This window comes from Muntiacus reevesi, chromosome 17 (genome assembly GCF_963930625.1).
Source record: "Muntiacus reevesi chromosome 17, mMunRee1.1, whole genome shotgun sequence".
In the NCBI taxonomy this organism is placed as follows: domain Eukaryota; kingdom Metazoa; phylum Chordata; class Mammalia; order Artiodactyla; family Cervidae; genus Muntiacus; species Muntiacus reevesi.
Genome location: NC_089265.1, coordinates 561,850 through 583,769, shown reverse-complemented (window position 1 = coordinate 583,769; position 21,920 = coordinate 561,850). Strand labels below are relative to the sequence as shown.

At 44.2% G+C, this 21,920-nt stretch overlaps 1 protein-coding gene and 1 long non-coding RNA gene across 2 annotated transcripts in view; one reads left to right on the top strand and one right to left on the bottom strand.

Annotated features, from left to right (window-relative positions):
* The window catches only part of ANXA10 (annexin A10), a 75,678-nt gene that overhangs the window by 10,256 nt on the left and 43,502 nt on the right, over positions 1 to 21,920 (bottom strand). The window contains exons 3-7 of the mRNA XM_065908302.1: positions 20,939 to 21,033; positions 10,903 to 11,016; positions 8,969 to 9,059; positions 7,920 to 7,999; positions 32 to 85 (exon numbers count right to left, since the gene is read on the bottom strand). Of these exons, the coding sequence (XP_065764374.1) occupies positions 32 to 85; positions 7,920 to 7,999; positions 8,969 to 9,059; positions 10,903 to 11,016; positions 20,939 to 21,033 (434 nt within the window). The remainder of the gene's footprint in view (positions 1 to 31; positions 86 to 7,919; positions 8,000 to 8,968; positions 9,060 to 10,902; positions 11,017 to 20,938; positions 21,034 to 21,920) is intronic.
* The window catches only part of LOC136148640 (uncharacterized), a 67,548-nt gene continuing 52,692 nt past the window's right edge, over positions 7,065 to 21,920 (top strand). The window contains exons 1-3 of the long non-coding RNA XR_010659534.1: positions 7,065 to 7,246; positions 12,297 to 12,377; positions 12,871 to 12,967. This is a non-coding gene — a long non-coding RNA (uncharacterized lncRNA). The remainder of the gene's footprint in view (positions 7,247 to 12,296; positions 12,378 to 12,870; positions 12,968 to 21,920) is intronic.

Below are 21,920 nucleotides of genomic sequence, written 5' to 3'. Positions count from 1 at the left end.
CACAGCTGCCCTGGGCCCTGGCTCTAGTTACCATCGCGTCTTGAGTGGCCGTGGCTGGGTCTGCGTATCCTTCCTCCCTGGTTCCCTGGGAAGCAAGCACAGGTTTCCCTTGTAAGTGTTCTTTGTTTTTAAATCGGAGCATGGTTGAGTTTTCATACTGTTTATGTTCATGGGGTTCTTGCAGCAAGAACCTTGGAGTGCTTTGCCATTCCCTCCTCCAGGGGACCGCATTTTGTCTGAACTCTCCACTGTCATCCGTCCATAAAGCTCCAATGTTTTGGCCACCTAATGTGAGGAGCCGACTCTGGAAAAGACCCTGATGCTGGGAAAGATTCAGGGCAGGAGGGGAAAGGGGCAACAGAGGATGAGATGGTTGGATGGCATCACCGACTCAATGGACATGGGTTTGAGCAGACTCTGGGAGATGGTGAAGGACAGGGGACCCTGGTATGCTACAGTCCACGGGCTTGCAAAGAGTTGGACATGACATAGCAACTGAACAACAGCAATAGTTGCTTTACTCTATTGTTAGAGTATGTGTTAGTCTCTGCTATAAAGCAGAGTGAACCAGCCACATGTATACATGTAGCACTCCCTGTTCAACGTAGGATAACTGGGTGACAAGTCTTTGAACCACTAAACATAGTGGAGATGCCTATGAAAGTGCTGTCACTAGTTAGAGTTAGTCTACATTTCTTGGATACTTTATAAAATGCTGGTCTGTTAAAAAATGTGGGCACTTTTCGTTTTTTCTTTGCAGCTGAGGTAATCTTTCAAAGGAGTTGATGAGCTTTCCACTTTGCCAACCCTCTGTGCAGTATCTTCTTCTCCCTCCAAACAGCGTCTGCTGCCTGGCCGGCTGGTAGAGACAGGATTTAATGTTGTCAGGAGAAAAACGCACAAAGAAAGCATGAGTTAATACTGGACCTCTGACTCGGAACATCACACATAGGCAGCAAGAAAATAACCATGAAATCCAGATTTTGTGCAGTGAGAAGAGAGCATTTTGTACTTTGTTTCACTCCTGCCTCTTCATCTTATAAGGAAAGAACAGACATGGCCAAGCTGACCTAAGAGGGCATTTCGAACAGGATGGAAGGAGGGCTCACCAGCGCAAGGTCCTCTGGTCCCTGAAGGTCATGAGGACACAGAAGAAAGACAGGTGGGAGAGACATGTGATACCCCAGTTTATGTCACGCTTCCTGTGGGAGATCTGAAGGAAACACGCTTTTTGAACTTTGCAGAAATACTGAGTACTCTGTCTTTTGCTCTTATTGTTTGTCGGACTCTGCAAATGAACTCAGTGACACAGGACAGGGCAGGGGAAGACACCTCTCTGCATCATCTCCATCCGGGAGTCACGTGAGGGATCCCAAGTGTCTCACCGTTCCTGATGGAGAACCCTGACTGCTGGCTCAGAAGCACACGGGGGAGCCTGACAGGTGGAGCGGCTTGTGGCCATGGCAGGCAGACTCCTCCAGCAGCCCAGGGCCATGGGGCAGGCCGCAGAGGCTGGAACTGTGTAGGGGACACAGCTGGACATGATGGGATTTTCAGCGAGAGCAAAGGTGAGGCCAGACCATCAGGAGAGGTTACCTGCTTCTGACCAAACTGAAACAGAGAGAGGGCTATCCATTAACCAGCTGAGGCTCATCTTCTCAGTGGAATTTGCTCTGACAGCTTTGGCACATCTTAACTGACCCACCATCCCCTCCCCTGCTGTATTCTTCATCAGCTAACATGCTGGGAAATGCACCAGTTTATTAGCTTTCTCCTGTCTGAATCTCCCCTCTAAAATGCAAGCTTCTTAAGACTGGGGTCTTTGCCTCTTTTGATAATTCCCAGTCATCCTTGGCATACTGAAGGCTTTTGATGAATACTCACGGAATCAATACTACACAAAGAAAAGAAAGATAAAGAAATACCTTCGATGTCACAGAAGTTAAACATCAGTTAGTAGAGATGGGAAGATTTTCTGGATCACTGAAGTGATTTTAGTGATTTCCGATCACACGATGTAACTAAGTTGTGAGAAATATTTAAGAATTTTCTGCAGTTGTGTGCATCTGATATTTTTTTGAGAGGTAAGAATTTTGGACATTTAACCTGAAATGGGGCCCATATGTGTACTTCTTTGTGTAATTAATCGCCAAAAGCACTTTAAACAGACAGGTAGATTAAGAAAATCAACTAACGTGTGATGTAGCTTTTCCCACCAAGCAGATTTGGTCACATTAAAAAGCCTAGGTTAAGACAGTAGCCTGTTAGGTGATGCAAATGCCAGAGAAATGGCACAAACAGGTATTTGGTTTAGGAATAGAATAAACACGTGACAGGAAGAAATTAACGGGGTTCAAGTCTAGCCAGAAGTGTCAGGAACAAGCACAGTGGCTGCAGATGGTCCCGTGGGCTCCAAAATCACTGCAGATGGTGACTGTAGCCAAGAAATTAAAAGATGCTTCCTTCTTGGAAGAAAAGCCATGGCAAACCTAGATAGCATATTAAAAAGCAGAGACGTTACTTCACTGACAAAGCTCCATAGAGTCAAAGGTATGGTTTTTCCAGTAGTCATGTATGCATGTGAGAGTTGGCCCATAAAGAAGGCTGAGGGCTGAAGAACTGATGCTTTTGAACTGTGGTGTTGGAGAAGACTCCTGAGAGTTCCTTGGACTACAAGGAGATCAAACCAGTCAATTCTAAAGGAAATCCGTCCTGAATATTCGCTGGAAGGACTGATGCTGAAGCTGAAACTCCAATACTTTTTGGCCACCTCATACGAAGAACTGACTCATTGAAAAAGACCCTGATGCTGGGAAAGATTGAAGGTGGGAGGAGAAGGGGACAACAGAGGATGAGATGGTTGGATGGCATCACAGACTCAATGGACATGAGTTTGAGTAAATTCTGGGAGTTGGTGATGGACAGGGAGGCCTGGCGTGCTGCAGTCCACGGAGCTGCAAAGAGTCAGACATGACTGAGTGACTGAACTGAACAACTGAACTGATTCATTGGAAGGACTGATGCTGAAGCTGAAGCTCCAATACTTTTGTCACCTGATATGAAGATCTGACTCACTGGAAAAGACCCTGATGCTGGGAAAGATTGAAGGCAGGAGGAATAAGGGGATGACAGAGGATGAGATGGCTGGATGGCATCATCGACTCAATGGACATGAGTTTGAGCATGAGTCTATCTTCTATCTATCATTTATCATCGATCATCATCTATGTAGGGAATCTACCTGATGTATCTATTTGTCTATCTATCATCTATCTATAGAGAGAGCTTGGGGCAGAGAGAACAAGGATCCCAACTGGGGGAGAGAACGGTCTTGGTCCTGTGACAGTACCCTCAGTTGGCTGCTTGTTTCAGCTGTCTCCTTTATTAGCAACTCTCAGTTTAACAAACCTGTAGGACCAATTCCATTTCCTTTCTGTGAGATATCGAGACAGATTCTCTGGCATGGGGTGTACCAGAGATCGTGGTCAGCGGACATGCTGGACTTCTTCAGTTCCCTAACTCACTTTTCATGTTTTTCCAGTCCTCTAAGTTTACTGATTCAAATCCTAAACTAGGAGTTCCAAAATGAGTCATTAATGTAGAAATCAGAAACTAGTGGTCAAATTTCAAAATATTTAAAAATTTATGGGAAATTATACATTTTACTAAGCATTGCACAGGACTCCTGATCTTGAATAAGACTATTCACAAAGGGTATTCTACTATGTCTTTTATAAGTTTCTTACATCCAGTTTCAATTGCGAGTTAAGTAATTTCTGTAAAATCTATATTATACTCACAAGGTGTGTTTTACAGTTTAAGGGAAATACACTGTGAAACCTCCTAAATATATAATATTTAAGTACATGTTATTAATTTTGCTTGACTTCTTATAAAATCTAGAACTCTCCTCATATTTTATATTCTATGTTGAAAGGGCAATTTTAATGCTCTGAAAAGCTATTTTAAGGTTAAACACACACACACACACTTAAGTTCCAACTCTAGAAGTTGAACTTCAGAAGTAATACTTTATCCTGTGAAGTCATAATCAAAATCAGGTGAAAGCCAGTGATAAAATAAATTGTGTGTTATTTCAAAATATATATGTCTATACAGATAATATTATTGCATATACATGTATAATCTATAAAAAATAAAGCATTATTGTTTAATTTCAGGAAAAAGGAACTATAGTTTTGCAAGGAAAAATATTGTGCACTAATTTTTTTCCCTTTGTGACTTATTTTCTCTCATGTTTAATTTTCATAATTGTGTGTTTTTCCTGAAATACAGAGAGTTTGCTTTATAAAAATCCACTGCAATTCTCATTCTAGGATATCAGCTACTTTTAGGTGGTTTGTAGCTCAGCGTTTGGAGAAAGGCAGAGATTCTGAGAGGCAGAGCACTTGATCACTGGAATATCACCAAATAGAAACAGAAGTGGAGAGGAATCAGGCAGGGGTGGAAACAATCCCACTTACAATTGTGCTACCCTGTTTTCAGGCTAGGCTCTTACTCAGCAGACGTGAGGTGTCGGCCCAGCCACAGGGCCTGTCTGAGCTTCCAGGGAGGAGGTGCTGTCAGCACGCTTCCCTGGGGAGCTGATTCTGAGATGCAGACCAGCAGTTATCTTTGTTTTTTTGCCTTAAATTTTTTGTTGTTGGTGTTTAGTTGATTTATAATGTTGTGTTAATTTCAGGTGTATAGCAAAGTGATTCAGTTATATACATATCAAAAAGATACATGCACCCTAATGTTCACTGCAGCACTAGTCACAAGAGCCAGGACACGGAAACAGCCTAAATATCTGTCAACAGTGAATGGATAAAGAAGATGTGGTACGTACACGTGATGGAATATTACTCAGCCATAAAAAGAATGAAGTAATGCCATTTGCAGCAACATGGATGGGACTAGAAATTGTCATTCTGAGTGAAGTTAAGTCAGAGAAGGACAAATATCGCATGATCACTTATATGTGGAATCTAAAAAAATGGTACAAATAAGCTTATTTACAAAACAGGGGCCGTGTAACTGTGGGAAGTGCTCGGGACCAACTGTGGACCAGAGAGAAAAGAAACCCGGCTTGGAAGGAGAGTCTGGACTGTGATACAGCCCCAGCGGATACAAAATAATCCTCATGAAATGAATTTTTATCCTACTTTTATTTTTCTTTAATAAATTGAAATACATTTCTGTTTGGATACTAAGAAAATAAAGATATGTTTGCTATTAAGATGCAACTTGTGGATTTATAACAGGACTGTTGTCTCTACTCTGTTGGGGCAGTACTATCGCCAATATGAATTTCTGACTGGAAACTGTCGTTTTAATTTACATTATGGAGTGTCAGTCCTAGAAAGCCAAGAAATGATGACCCTTCTAAGTTGAGAGAATCTTGTAGCTAATCTTACAACATTTATAAGTTAGAAAATATTCAATTGACGCTTTGCCAAGTGAGATTATTTTTAGTATTAATAATGATTATTAAAAACTTTTTTCATGTAATGACTCAACTTCTGTCACAAATTTAAATAGACTTATAGCTTAGTTGGTAAAGAATCCACCTGCAATGCAGGAGACCCTGGTTCAATTCCTGGGGCAGAAAGATCCCCTGGAGAAGCGATAGGCTACCCACTCCAGTGTTCTTGGGTTTCCCTGGTGACTCAGCTGGTAAAGAATCTGCCTGCAATGCGGGAGATCTGGATTCGGTCTCTGAGTTGGAAAGACCTGCTGGAGAAGGGAAAGGCTACCCACTCCAGTATTCTGGCCTGGAGAATTCCATGGACTGTAAGTCCATGGGGTCACAAAGAGTCGGACACAACTGAGCTGCTTATTACTATTTATTATTTCCACAGCAGCTTACACAGAAGCCTCCTGTTGGGCAATGTAAAGCCAAGCTCTGTGTTCTCTATTGATGCTATCATCCCAGAGAGTAGAATCCTCAGAATAGGACTTAATGGATTATACGGGCAGTTTTGTGAGGTACACAGCCATGCTGTGCAAATCCACTTAAAACAATATTTGATTTTGTTTCTACAAATGGAAAGTTTTACTTTAATTATAAGGTCAATGGATTTGCTTAGTTCTATGCCTTTTTTTTTCAGTTGAACAATTTGAAAAAAACCAACCAGCGCATCACCAATCTCTCCTCCATTGGAGCAGCTAGTACTTGGCTTCCTCAGAAACCTTTCCTTTTGGGCTTCTTTATTCCTTGGGCACAAAAAAAAGTTTAAAAAATTAAAATTCTTGGTGCTTGGCAATGAATGGAATTCTCAGTTGGTGTTACAATCGGGCTGATGTATTTATTCACTTTTTAACTAAATGATACCAAATATTGTGAAGTACCATGAAGCTTTTAATCACAATAAACACACATTTCATTGGACATGTGAAGCTACCCTGGATGAGAAAGATGACAAAATTTGAAGATTAAGAAGGAAAATAAAGTAGTTATTTAAATTTGCACACTGCCATTAGTATTTTAAAGGAAAAAAATCACTATCAATAGTTGTTTTCTCATTTTAACTCTTTTCTATGCACAGACTAGTTCTAGCCAGGGTAGAAATAATTCTTAATTTTTACCTTTCTCATGCAAAGTGCTACACAAAGCTGCCCATTTTTTAAAAACAAAGTTTTGTAGAATTAAAAAAAAAGAAATTTCCCAAGGTAAAGATTTGAACCTGAAGTTTCAGAAGAGAAATTAGTGTACGGCTGTGGGTCTGTCGACCGTGGGATTTCCTGGTGGCTCAGACAGCGAGGGATATGCCTGCAATGTGGGAGACAGTTTTGATACCTGGGTAGGAAGACCCCCTGGAGGAGGAAATGGCAACCCACTTCAGTGCTTTTATCTGGAGAATCCCATGGACAGAGGAGCCTGGTAGGCTACCGTCCATGGGGTTGCAAAAGAGTGGGACATGACTGAGCAAGTAACACTGTCACTATTTTCCAGAATGGGCGGGAGATTTTCTGCGCTCTTCCCTGACCCATATCCCCTTGCTCTCTTTCGTTTGGTAAGTTCTATAACCTGGGCTGGAACATCAGGAACTCCACCCGCTGCTCCCTGCTGGAAGGTGGCCGGTCAGCAACCTGACTGATGACACAGAGGGACGGGGGCAACTTTGCTTGACCAAATTCAAGCCCCTGGCTTCCTGCGCCGTGTCATCAGACACTGAGGCTGTGTCTGAACAATCCGGTCAATACAAACTCAAGCAGAAGATGGAATTACCGACATAAAGAGCTGGTAAGGAGGGCTCCCTGGTGCCTCAGATGGTAAAGAATCTCCCTGCAATGCAGGAGACACAGTTTGATCCCTGGGTCGGAAAGATCCCCTGGAGAGGGAAATGAAAATTCACTGCAGTATTCTTGCCTGGTTAATTCCATGGACAGAAGCGCCCGCGGGCTATAGTCCACGGGGTCGCAAAGAGTCAGACACGACTGAATGATTAACACTTGTACTAGGAGGGAAAACTAGTTTTTGTTTTCAATAAACCAGAATCTCTTAACTTAAAGTCATGTGGGAGGCTCCTGGATCCCAGTTTCTTGTATTTCATCTGGTGGTTCTGACTGTTCACCAGATGGGTGGGTCCTGGGCTTCTGATGCCTTAGATGATGTGCACATTTACTAATTGTAACTGTAATATTGTCAGTCTGTTAACTCCCTCATAATATTTAATCAACTATGCATTTATCTATAACTATGATCATTTTACTTAGAGTAGATTGTTTTGAGGACAGAGATGGTGTCTTATTCATGCTTGTTTGTCTCTATATTCAACCCAAGTTTCCATTGTAGTGCTTTGAATTTACTGGCTTTCAGTAACTGTTATTACTGGAGTTTCCTGTCCTATTTTTTGAAAACGAAACATAGCTATTTTTCAGTAGAGCAAAGTGGAGCAAATCTAGGAATCTCCTACCTGGACCAAGCTCACGAGCATGTCTCTGAAGTGTCCTGAGGTCTCTGAGTAGATGTCCTCCTGCAGGTCGCGGCTGTATTCTGGGGAGGGCACACCCACATGGAAGGGTTAGTCACGACGGAACCGCACATCCCTGTGTTTGCAGAGGTCAGAGCTGCTCCTATACGAGTGACATTTCTTGGTCTTCTACCACCTTCTACTCACATGAGGCCCATGAACAGTCCACCCAACAAAACTGACCCCAACAATAACACAGGCCCAAGTCTACTTTCTTATAAAAATACTATCTCTATTCCAAAATTGAAAACCAACATTGAGAATCATTTCACATTCTGTAACCCTTAAGATTCAGGACACTCTTCTCTCTCCTTGGACAACTGCCTGACCCAGCGGTCCCCCAAGTCTTTGTCTTGTCTTAATATTTTCAGTGGAGGGTCTTAATTCTCTCCCCCGGGAAATTTTTGTTTTTGTCTGAGTGAAATGCAGCTGACTGGAACATTTTGTTCACAATCATTGTTACATGATACATGATGCAATGGAATTTAAGGTCTTAAAGCTTTTTTGAATATGAAAGTAGTTAACCTTTCAGCTTTTAAAATGCATAAAAATCAGATTCTGAGGTGGATTCAGTGATTATGAGGTTTATGAAAAGTGAAGTTGTTGCCTGTATTTGTAGAACTCACTGAGTGGTCATTACACTTTGCTTTGTTCTGTCTTCATAACTGTCCCTCTGGGGTGAGGGACAAGGTCCTCCCTGAGCCACTGACCTGAGCGCTCGCAGTCCTAAACTAGAGTCCACCTCGTAGAAACTCATCATTATTTTCCTGGAAACTTTGCTTCACTCAATTATCTTGGGATTGCTTTGTTTTTAGTGCCCTAATCACCAACTCTACTTAGACAATTCATTAGTCTTGAGTAACTACTATCTCACATGTGAGTGTCTTAGATAATTCTTTAAAATACATAAACTGGAATATTTTTCCTGTTATTTGAAAAATATGAAGTTTATAACGTGTATAAAACATATGTACAAATGTGTATTTCCTTACGCAAATAGTAGGCTTCTCGCATCTGGAAAATTTCTCTGTTTGTTCTCGAAGCCAATATGTCAATGAGGCAGTTCTCATCAGTGCCTGCTCCCTGGAAAGACAGAGCAAGAGACACATGAAGGTACCTCCATGGGGAGTAGCCCTGTAGTGAACGGATGCGGCCCTGCTGCTCCGGGAGGAGCTGAGGGCGGGCGTGTGCTCAGGGTCAAGACGGGCCTGCTTCGGTCTGGCTTTGGTATCGACTAGGTGCGTGGTACTCAAGAAGATGGTATCATCTGAAATGAGCTCCTTCATAAAACAAAACAGCACAGGCATCTCTAAATCATGTGGGAAAAGACGTTTAAACAGCACTCATGACACTCCTTTTCTTTGCTGCTAGAATGTCAATTCTTGGGCAAACTGGTACTTGATTCTGGGTCCCTAATTCCCCAAGGATGGTGCAGAGACCTCACCCCACCTCTCCCCAGGTGTGGAGTTTTGTACCATTTGCCTGAATATTTGGACTGGGTACTCTCTGCAGCCTCTTCCAGTCATAGGATATTCCTCCCTGATGGTGATTTGAAAGACAACACACCTTTTTCAGAGAGCTTCAGAAATCTATACTATTTTATGAGACACTGAAAAAATATAACAGTTTCATCTAAACATCGATATAGGACTTTCTCCTTAGGTTTTTAGTTACATCATTTTGCAAGAGGTACAGACTGACATATGCAACCCTTAAAAAGACATTAGTTGAAATTCATATTTTATATAAGGCCTGTGCTGATCTCCCTGTCTTCCCTGGTGGCTTGGCGGTAAAGAAACCACCTGCCAAGTAGGAGATGTTGGTTTGATCCCTGGGTTGGGAAGATCCATTGGAGAAGGAAATAGCAACCCATTCCAGCATTCTTGCCTGGGAAATCACATGGACAGAAGAGCCTGGAGGGCTACAGTCCATGGGGTCACAAAGAGTTGGACATGAGTTAGCGACTAAAACAAACAACAATGCTGATTTGTGAATACGATTGCCGTGACCCAGGTTCCCTAATTTTCCCCCTCTCCCTTTTCATGTTGTTCCCAGATGCGGGAAATCAGGTCATTGGCAGGCATCCCCCTGGAATGATTGCAGCATCTCTGTAGGTGTCTCATTTAGCATTTGGAAAGATCTGGAAAGATGTGAAAAGTCATCTGTCCCCCTTCCCTAGCCAACAAACCTCTGACAAATCTGTAGTCAGTTTCTCTCATGACTTGCATGTAAGAAAGAATTGTTCTGATCCTTTAGAAGCAAGATTTTGCTACATTTGAGCAGTAGTTTTGGTAAAGGACTAATTTAGGGTCACAAAAATATAGATGCCATCTATGTTTTGCCTCTGCCTCAGCATTACTGACTCATTACTTTATGAGCCCAATGTATACAATAAAGAGATTCACAAGAATGCTAACATTTCCACTTAACATAGGAAGACAAAAGGACTGATGCTGCTGTTTAGTCACTAAGCTGTGTCCGACTCTGTGACCCCATGTACTGTAGCCACCAGGCTCCTCTGTCCATGGGATTCTCAAGGCAAGAATACTGGAGTGGGTTGCCATGCCCTTCTCCAGGAGTTCTTCCTGATCCAGAAATCGAACATGTGCCTGCTTCATTGGCAGGTGAATTCTTTACCCCTGAGCCATCAGGGAAGCCGAAAGCCATACTGGGGAAGAGATAAACGCAAACAGCCCCAAAAGGAGCTCATTTCCTCTTTCCTCTTGGCAGTTCTGCACAGGGCCGGGTCATGGATCTGAGTTTGCTCAAAAGAAGAGTCAAGTGATCCTGTTGCTGGGCTATGAAGGCCCCCCACCCCTTTCATGACAACCCCCTCTCCTCAAGTGTTTCTCTTGTTTCTTCTTTGCTGACATGCCCCCTCCCTCCCTGATCACAAGTGTCAGTATCACAGGGTGACCCGCTCTACCTTCATGGCATGCCACAGCTCGTGGGCATCATACGAGGGTGGGGGGTACATGAGGCCGACCATGACGTCCTTGAAGTGATTGGAAAGCTTCTCCTTCAAGTCCCCAACCAGGTCCTGTTCAGGGAAAGCAAATACTTGCATTACATCACTTCCCAAGTTTGCGGGGAAAATGGGATAATTGCAGAAAGTCTCCTAGCAGGATTCCCCTCTCCTTGCCCCTTCACATAATAGCTAGTTTGGTTTGGGTTCACACGTGTGTATGTGGGTTACACAAGATGATGGACTTGAGGGTTTGAAAATGAGTGATGTGGTCATATCTCCACTCAGATGTCATCTATATGGATATTCTAGTTACATAAACATGGAACCATGATCCTTCTTTAATCCCAACACAACTCCTCTTCTGAGCTCATAAATAAAAGTTAAAATCTGAAAAGCTTAAAATAAATAAAAGTTGAAACTGAAAGCATTTCAGTAGTGAGTATAATAGTTTTGTCTGGAATTAATGAAATATTAGTCCTTAAAGAAAATATTCATTTTGTTTTATCATTAAAGCAGTGTCTTTTAGTAAAGAGTTTCTGGTTATACTGTTGCCAAAAAGTTTGTGTAAATAAGTTAAGTAAGCAGTCTTGGAACTTTCTTCAAATAGTCACCTGAAAAAGAAAAACAAGCATGCTATATTTTTGCCCTTGAAATACAGGCATAAAGGCATGAAACTGATGGTTTTAATTGAGTTTTCATTTTACTCATATACAGTAGATGTTTAAAAACATAAGATATGCACAATTTATGTTTTCTAGGGTTACAAAGATATCTGAAAGATTTTTTAAATGTACCATTTCTTGTTAAAATATACAGTATATATTCAATTATATGCTAAAATATGCAGCAGTTTAGTTATGAGATGATTCAATAAGATAATTCAATAAGGCACAATAAGCTTTGTTACAGTAAAAAACAAAATGGTCATAATTTTCATTTTATTTGGTATAATCTGGCAGTATATTTCCTGTGTTTCTTTTTGAGCAAAGAAAAACATCACCCACAAGGTGAGTAATTGGCAACACAGAGAATCTATTGAATTGTTGCTCAGGTCAAGGCAGTTTGTTTAATGTTTGGAGTTGTGACTGGTCTTGGAGTGTATATAAGACTTATAAGATCACCTCCTCACGGAGCTGGTATTCCAGTCAATTCCCTTGTCTTTTGCCATCAATTGTTTCTAATTTCTGTAACAAACAGTTCTGTGTGCTGTCAGGAGGCAGGCAAAAGCAATGATAAAGCCATGGTGAACACGTGAGCTTGTGAAGACTGTTCTGCCCACGTGAGCTCAGCACATCGTTTTGAAGGAAAGACAGCAGTGGACTCAGTGGGTTTTTATTTCTACTTTTTCTCAGACAAGATGGTAAGAGCTGAAGAAAAACAACACACAGTCTGTTTTCAAGAGGACCCACATCCGTAAACATCCCAGACATAATGTAAGTGAAAATGCGAGCTAATGCTTTGGAAGGCTCTGATAGCCATTTTTCACATCATAAGATCCTAAACAGTAGTTTAAGAGGGTTCTAAAAATTCAGGGACGCGAGACAGTCAGACAAGGAAGAAGTTGCTTTGGGATGGGCGTTCAGAAGTTGCTTCTGATAGTTAACTTTATTCACTTTTTCTGGGCCATTAACATTGTTCTAGATGTTTCTGTGAAGGTGTTTTTAGATGATTTACTTTTTTAGATGATTAACATTTAAATCAGTGGACTTCCAGTTAAGTGGATTGCCCTCCACAATATGGGCGAGGCTCCTTCAGTCAGCTGAAGACTTCACCTCAAGAGTTCTGCCGGCAGCCGGTCCTTGACAGCAGGCTCCTACCTGCTCTGAGCCTCCAGTTTGCCTGAGTCTCGGCTGGCCTGCCCTGTGGGTTTTGGCCTGTCCGCCTCCACCGTCATGTGGCTAATCCCTGACATCTCCCTGCGTCTAGGTGCCTGTGGGCAGCCTTCCTACGCGAGGACCTTGCGTAGCCAGAGCGGCACGAGCGTGACATGCTTCCTTTAGCATGGCTCGTGACTTGTCTCTCGGTGAGTGTGTTCTCCCGCTGCAGCAAAATCAACTGCACACTAATAGTGAACATGTATCTGGGGAATCCCAGATGCTTTATTTAATGAACCTGAAAATGTAACATGTCAAAATTCGTGACATGCAGCTGAGACAGTGATTGAACATCCATTTGAGCTTTAAATATTTATGTTAGAAGGGAAACAGACAGACAATGACCTAATCTTCCACCTCAAGATAACTAGAAAGAGAAGAATACATTAAATTCAGTATAACAAGGGAGGAAATGACAGGATGGAATGCAGACTGTGATGGATTAATGTAACTGTATTACACATGTATGAAATATATATTCATATAGTTTAAATTTTAAAAAAGGGAGGAAATCAGAATAAGAACCTAATTAAATGAAATAGAAAATTAATAAATACTAAAACTTTCAATGAAACCAAAACCTAATTTTCTGAATGTTAATAAAATGCTAATTAGATTGACAAGAAAAAAGAAAATGCAAAAATATTAGCAATGTAAGAGTAACATACACAAATAGTACAGATATTAAAGGAAAAAAGAGAATATTATGAACACATTTATACCACTATATATATTTTTAGTTGAAATATAATTTATTTACAATGTTGAGTTAGTTTCAGGTGATTCAGATATATATATATATATATATAATATGTTTATATGTTCTTTTTCATAATCTATCTCTGAGGTTATTACAAAATATTGACTAAATTTCCCTGTGCTGTACAATAGGTCCTTGTTGTTTACCTATTTTATATATAGTGATGTGTATATGTTAATCCATCCTGCTAATTTATCCGTCCCTCCCCTGCATTTACTCTTGGCAACCACAAGTCTGTTCTCTGTGTGTGTGAGTCTGTTTCTGCTTTGTAGATAAGTTCATTTGTGTCATATTTTAGATTCTACATATGAGTGATATCATGCAGTGTCTGTCTTTCTCTATCTGACTGGTTTCACTAAGCATAACGTTCTCTGGGCCTCTCTATGTTGCTGCAAGTGGCATTATTTCCTTGTTGTTTATGGCTGAGCAATATTCCACATACATACCACATATACACACCACATCTTCTTTACCCATTCCTTTGTCCATGGACATCTAGGCTGCTTCCAGTGCTGCTGTGAACCCTGGGGTGCACGTGTCTTTTTGAATTACACCAGCATCATAAAGCCTAAAACAATACCTGCTGGAGAGGCTGCACTCAGCACCTGTAGGTCATTCCTATCCCCTGTGGCTGTGTCCCCAGAGCCAGGCTCAGTTTGCTGGAGGGGGTGTGGGGGCAAGGGAGCCCTTCTGCACTCCTGCTGGGAATAGGACTTGCTGCAGCCTCTTTGGAGAACAGCATGGAAGTGCCTCAGAAAACTAAACATACAACTACCATATGACCCTGTGATCCCACTCCTGAGCATATATCTGGAGAAAAACGTAAAGATACACTACTATATTTTAAAATTTAGTTGAAAAGTATAAATTTGCTGACAGCCACAAATTACCAAAATAGAGTCAAGGAAAATTTTGAACTCAATCTAAATTTCCTTATATTAACAAAACAAAACAAAACAAAACTGGACTCACAAGTAACCCACCCTCTTTAATCTCTAGACCCAAGCGGAGTCACTTCATAAAATCCACAGCACATTTCAATGTAGAAGTAAAATCAACTCTACACAATATTGTGTAGAAAGCAGAAGGTGAAAGAAGACTTCTCAATTTATGCAATTAATATTCTCCTAATACCACAATTAAAAAAAATTAAGTCCAGTGCTGTGCCTGGAAGGTTTAAAGGGCAGTAGATGGAAAGGGTAGAATCAGCAACTCTCTGCGAGCCTTCCGCCGGCCCCCAGGGCAGCTGATTGATTCTCTGCCACTGCAGCTCCACCCTTGAGTTTATTACACTAGATGAATGACCACATTACATGAATTTAAGCCCCTCCGCCCCGACCCCTGCAGTCTTTCTCAGGCTTCCCAGGTGGCTCAGCGGTACAGAATCTTCCTGGCAATGCAGGAGAAGTGGGGTTGATCCCTGGGTCGAGAAAATGCCCCCGGAGAAGGAAATGACAGCCCACTCCAGTCTTCTTGCCTGGGAAAGCCCATGGACAGAGGCGTCTGGCGGGCTACAGTCCATGGGGTAAAAAGAGTCAGAGATGACTGAGCGACTAAACAACAGCAAACGGCCTTGTCACAAATGTTCCCAAATCTGGCCGAGTGCTGAGTGGTCAGGTGTGCAGAGTTTATGGTGTATACCCTGTATAAACGAACCCGTAACAAGTTGGAGAATGAAGGAATGACGTGGGAGGAGAAAGCCCTGAATTTACTGATTAAACGTAAAACATACAGGCAATGGCTTGGACATGGCAAAATCCTCCATTTGATCTTCAGTCACTTCTGGGGTCCCTATCCCTCCCGAAAATTCGTAACAGCATCTTCCCCTTACTTCCCCTGTGATTGCTGTGGGCTCTGATCCTGAACACCTGAGTCGGTTCCACTGCCCGGTGGGGCTCGGCGCAGCCGCTAGACGGCCTGGGGAGCTGCGCGCCGGAGCGCGGTGCGTGTGTGCGCATGGCTGTAGCAGGCGCATTTGATAAGGGACCTCGAGGAAGCTGGAGCACTTCTGGGAGAAAGACTGCCGGTGGCGCCCGGGCGGGAGGTGGCTTGAGTTCAGTCCGGGCCGAGCATCAACTGTGAGGTGGGTGGCTCCCCTGTGTGTGCGTCCGGTCTGTCCAGCGAGGACAGCTCCCACCTCAGCGTTGACCTTACTGGACAATGTCTGCTCAGGTGAAGTCCTTAACATGTTTTCTGGCTGGTATGAGGCATGCAAAATGTCTCTTTTCCCCCAAAATATTAGGTGATTTGCTGTAGGTTAAAGTGGCGGGTACTAGCTGTGTCCTCTACACCTCATTACTTTGTTCCCTTGCGTTTCTCGCAGCCTTCACAGTATCCAGTTGTCAGTAATTCCATGGCCTCTGACTTATGAATGCATCCAACACTGATGATTTCATGCCCCGTTACCGCGGCAGCCGATCTCTCGTGGTCATCGCTCCTGTGGTCAGTGCTCAGGCCTCCAGGGCGCCCCCTTCTGCCCTTCCGTTTCCCTCCCAGCACACTGAACAGGTGACCCTGGACCGTGCATGTCAGCTAGTCACTTCTCCGCAGAAAGGCCCTTCCCCACTCCAAACTGCAGGATGATTTACAGCTACTTTTGTGCAGCTCAGCTCAGAATATAGCAAACATGCAGGTGTTTTATGTGACGGTCTCCAGGGCCTCGATGGGCCCGCGGTGGTCACATCCCTGCCCTCACCTCCCTCCGCTGCTATCCCTGCTCCCCACCCGCTCCACCCTGCCGGCTTCCTGCAGCTCCTGGGTCTGCAGGCCCCTCCCTCAGGACCCGGCTTGGATTCCTGTCACCTGCGCGTTCCTTTGCTGTCTGTGGCCTCAGCCTCCTTCACAGAGCCTGCTGTCACCGTTTACAATATGCCCCAGCCCCGGCACTCTGTTTATCACCAGGCTTCATCTTTTCTCCAGAGCGCTAGTTTACTCTAACATGATATGCGTGCGTGTGTGTGTTGTTTCAGTCGTGTCTGACTCTTTGTGACCTACAGACAGTAGCCCGCCAGTCTCCTCTGTCCCTGGAATTTTCCAGGCAAGAATAATGAAGGGGGTTGCCCTTTCCTTCTCCAGGGGATCTTCCTGACCCAGGGATCGGACCTGGATCTCTGAAGTCTCCCGCATTGGCAGGCGGGTTCTTGGCCACTAGCACCACCTGGGAAGCTCACTGTAAAAACGGGTGGTGGCTCGTTTTTCAGGACGTCATGAGACAGTATTTTCATTAGGGAAAATAGATATTGAGTAACATGTGAAGTAGCCAACTTGTCAAGCTCACAGCGGAGCCTTCAACTGCGTTGTCTAGTCAGCGTCTTAAACGCTCTCTGGAGGGGCAGACGCAGCTCTGCAGATGCAGTCTTCGCAGGGTGCCTCCCCCCAGCCTGACGGCCAGCCGCTCTTTCCTGTCTGCCAAAGACTCACCCCAAAGGGGCTCCGTGGGCCCACGGCCTGAACTCGGCTGGTGAGCAGGTGCTGTGCAAGTGGAGCTGCTGGAGCCACAGGTGGGCCAATTCGCAGCGGCTCCCTCAGCTCCACTTAAACTAAAAGTGCCGTGGCGGTTCCCTTTTCTTTCTTCCTTTCGCCTTCACCTAATTGTGTGCACTCAGGGCAAGACACAGGAGGATGGCCAGCACTCTGCTTGCTGGAATATGTTTTTAGCTTCTATCACTTTTCCTGCTGTGTAAAAACATACTTGCTGTTGAAGCCATGTTGTAGACCTGTATGAATGTGACTTAGAAGCTGTCTTAACTCTGCCCACCCCAATGCTCGTCGTGTAAACGTGCGGAAGATTTCACATTACTTTATAAAAACACCCTGCGAGTTGCTTTGTCACTGTGCTGTGGTAAGAAAATCTTTAAAAAATGTATTTACTTGTAGTGACATATTGTTGACTTACCATGTTGTATTTAGTTTTGAGTACACAGCAGAGTGATTCGTTATAGGTTGCTACAAGATATTAAGTAGAGTTCCCTGTGCTATACAGTAAACCATTGTTGTTTATCTATTTTATTTACTGTGGTATCTATCTGTTAATCCCGAACTCCTAATTTATCCCCCCACACCTTTCCCCTTTGATACCATATGTTTGTTTTCTATGTCTGTGAGTCTGTTTCTGTTTTCTGTGTAGATTCATCTGTATTATTTTTAAAGATTCTATGTTTAAGTGATATCACATGGTATCTATCTTTCTCTGTGACTTCATTTGGTATGATAATATCTCTAAGTCCATCCATGTTGCTCCAAATGGCATTATTTCATTTTTTTTAATGGCTGAGCAATATTCCATTGTATGTATATACGTTTCACATCTTCTTTATCCATCCTTCTGTCATCGGACATTTAGGTTGTCTTACATGTAATAGTCACATCTTGGCTATTATATGCTGCTATGGACACTGGGATGCATGTATCTTTTCAAATTAGAGTTTTCTCTAGATGTATGCCCAGGAGTGGGATTAGTGGATCATATGATAACCTTTTTTTTTTTTAAGGAATCTCCATACTGCTCTCCATTCGTCTGTCATTGGACATTTAGGTTGTCTTACATGTAATAGTCACATCTTGGCTATTATATGCTGGTAGGGACACTGGGATGCATGCCCAGGAGTGGGGTTACTGGATCATATGATAACTTTTTTTTTTAAGGAATCTCCATACTGCTCTCCATTCGTCTGTCATTGGACATTTAGGTTGTCTTACATGTAATAGTCACATCTTGGCTATTATATGCTGCTGTGGACACTGGGATACATGCCCAGGAGTGTAGTTACTGGATCACATGGTAACTGTTTTTAAGGAATCTCTATACTGCTCTCCATAGTGGCTGCACCAGTTTGTATGCTGGAGTATTACTTCAGGTGAATCTGCCTCCTCTAGGAACCACTGTCAGATTGCCCAGCCCTTCATCTGGGACAGTCCCCCCGAGCCCAGGGGCATCTTGGGTCCCAGCCTCCACTGCCCTGGGGAGAACTGCTTTGGGTCAGGGTCTGGAGTGACTGCATTCCTTATACTGACCAGGGTGTCAGCAGTGTTCCAAGGCTTCTCTCGTGTGTCTCAGGACTAGTGTCCCCAGCTCATCTCTAATGTAAAGTATCAAATTGTAAGAAGTATTTATGGAATGTGCCCAGAACTGTACCTTATTCAGCAGCTAAGAAAGTAATTTCCTCTCATCTTTATTATCCATGTTAATAAAAATCAATGATGACATACAGGAAATCTATCAGCTCTCCCGCAGGAAGGGGAAGCTAGCCTTGTCCAGGTGGAATAAGTCATTCTGAACGTGAGCAGTGGGGGCGGTCAGGAAGCCATCCCCAGGGTCCAGCAGGGTGACTGGGGGTGGCCAGAGGAAAAAATGAAGGAAAAGGGAAATTTAGGGAGTTTGTCAGTGTTTTTTTAACTGTTAAGTGTACCCTAATGGGATTTTTCCCTCCTTTTTATTTGCAGGCAGAGTGGACTTCTGTGAATGCAGTTCCTGTTCTGTGTCAGACCCTGGCTGGACCTGGTCCCTGACTCCAGGAGGTGAAGGCTGAGGAGCGGGAGGTGAAGTCAGTCCTCACACCTGGTGAGGAGGGAGGGGCAGGGAGCCAGGCCTGTGCGCGGCAGGAGAGGATGTGGTGTAGTCTTGGGAGGTGTGTCTGGGGTGTCCTGAGTGTGCAAGTCCCTGGGGGAGTGCACAGAGCCCTGGGCAGTTTGCAGACCTGCTGGGCCTTCTGTTGATGCAGTGGGCAGAGCAGGAGGTGGCCAGCCCAGCTTGAGGGTCAGAGTGCAGATGCTGGGGATGTGGTGAGAGGGGTGAGAGGGGTGGGAGGATGGATTGAATTCGATGCACAGATGGGTATTTTAGGGGGGAATTGAGATTAATGCTCCGGTATTAAAGCTAGACAGTGGAGATTTAGGTTTGGACTCCTCCTGCCTTCAGTTTAGGGATACCCAGGGTAAGGTCCTGGGGTAGCAGCTTGGGGGGCCCATTTCCACATCCATCTGGGTGCCACGTGGCGATGCCCATATCAGGACCGTGAGAGCCAGGGACCCGCAGCAGTAAAAATGACTGGGAGACTGGGTAACTGACCTGATGGGGTCTCTCAGAGCCGAGGGGCCCCACTAGGCTCCTCTGAGGGTCCTCAAGCTCCCTGGAGGCCTGGGGCCCTAGCACAGGGGGTCTGCCCGCTCTGAGACCTTGGGCGTGTGGTAAGGCCTCTTCCTGGAGGATCCAGTGTCTGAGAAGGTGCAAATGCCTCATTCTTAGTTTTTCCTTGGTCTGTTTTAGGGCCATTTTGTAGAGATTGTTAAAGTATTGCTTTTACCTAAGTTTTTTAACCTCATCTATGAAAAGCACAGATGTATGTAAACTTTTGGGATAAGAAGTTACTGAGAATGACCTCTCTTACGGCAGTATGCATATTGCAGCAATGTTGGGTGACTGATACTGCAACTCGTATAGCTTTTATGTCTCTTTCAAAGGAAAAATACTCCGGGTGTCATAGGAACATAAGGAAAGGAACAGTTTCACCTGGGAAAAAAAACAACTGGTTTCCTACTACGGCTTAATTCAGCTAATTTCATGAGCAGTGGTGGCTTTTTAGAGGTCATTCATTCTAAAGCAGAGAACACCTTTGTTTTGTGTACTGTGGTTGTTCAGAGCCTGGGGTTTGGAGATGGAGTAAATCTTTAAGAACTAGTCTTAGAGAGAAAGAGTTATGATGGTATTTCATCGATAATGGTCAGTTGACAAAAAGGAATTGCTATTCCAGGTCCTTTTGGACTGAAGAGTTTTCATTCTTAATCTATGGTTTAACTGCACAAAAAAGGAGAGAAATCCTTAATGGCACCTGCTTCGAAACCAGTGCATGATTATGTAAAGTACTCTGGACGGTTCTATTGCTTGAAACTATTTTTGAGCACCATTCTTTTCTAATGGTCTCTAACTATAGCTTTGGGAAGAAAAGCTAGTGGGGAAGCCACTTGGATAGAGATGCAGGTGAGGACCTCAGAAGAACTGCAGGAAAAGATCTTATTTGGGGGCTTGGATCATTGGTTCCTGTGTGCCTTCCCTGGAGCTGAACACGGGGTGTTCCCAGGCAGTGCCTAATTGGACCAGCTGGTGGTGTCGGACTGTGAAAGCTTCTATGTTATGAAGCTGAATGATTTCTAAGGAAGGACTGGTGGGGTCACACATCACGTACAGGCACTTCTGATGTGTCTCTCCCCCACATTCTGTGCAACACGTTTGAGGCAGAGGAACTGTCTCTGATGCTTGGTGAAGTCAGACACCTTTGGGATCAGAGACTGCAGAGCGTGCCGGACCCTGTTCGGAGGTGACTCAGAAGTTTGCCTGGAAACGGGAGGGGTTGGGAGGACTCACCCGGCCAAAGGCACCCAGGTAAGCCTCGGCGATCAGCAGCCTCTGGGTGTTGCAGCGCTGGGTCAGAATGTCGATCAGCAGGTCCTTGTCACAGCCTGGAAGAGAGTTGTGTTGGAGAGGCAGTGCCGTGAGTGCCGCATTGCAGGTATGGAGAGCCCACGGTGCAGGGGTCAGGCCGGTGGGCCAGCTCGTCCCCCGCTGCTCCCAGTGGAGGGAGGAGGCCCAGCTTGAGTGGAAGGGTGCGGGTACCCCTGCTGTGGCCGAGGTGCCTCTCTCTCCCCCTCTCCTGGTGCTACAGACTTTTCTTTTAAAAGATTCAATAAAAATAGAGGGAAGGAGAGAATGTGGCCTTTCTTCCATCTCCCTCCTACCCCACCAGCAAAAGGCTTCCCTGAACACCACACTGATCTGGTTTGAACAGACCCCATGTCCTTCTCACCACACAGCTCTGAATGACTTACAACAGATGTGCATTGAGAGAAAAGTCACTGCTCTGGTCCTGCTGACAGCAGGCGAGACCACCAGGGCCCTTGTCTTTTTTGGAGGAAGCATTCCCCACAGAAACGGGGTGAAGCAGGTGCAGTTTATTGGCAGCACAGTTCGTGCAATGGGAACAAAGAAGCAGTTCGTGTAGAGCTGGAGCAAAGCAGAAACACAGACCCAGAGAAGAGAGCAGGCAAGGTCCCTAACGAGTGTGCCCGAGGCGTGGTTTAAACCACTTACGTGGGACCCTTCTTCCAGGGCTCTGTTCCGCCCTGGCAGGTTATCGCGCCTCTTTCCCCAAATCTGACCTGTCCCAGGGCCCTCCCCATATATATGCTCATCATTTAGCCAAGATGGATTCTAGCACAGAAGACTGGGAGGTTTGACAGCACTTATTATGATGTGAGAGCTGGACCATAAAGAAGGATGGGTATGAAGAATTGATGCTTTTGAACTGTGGTGCTGGAGAAGACTCTCGAGAGTCCCTTGGAGAGCACGG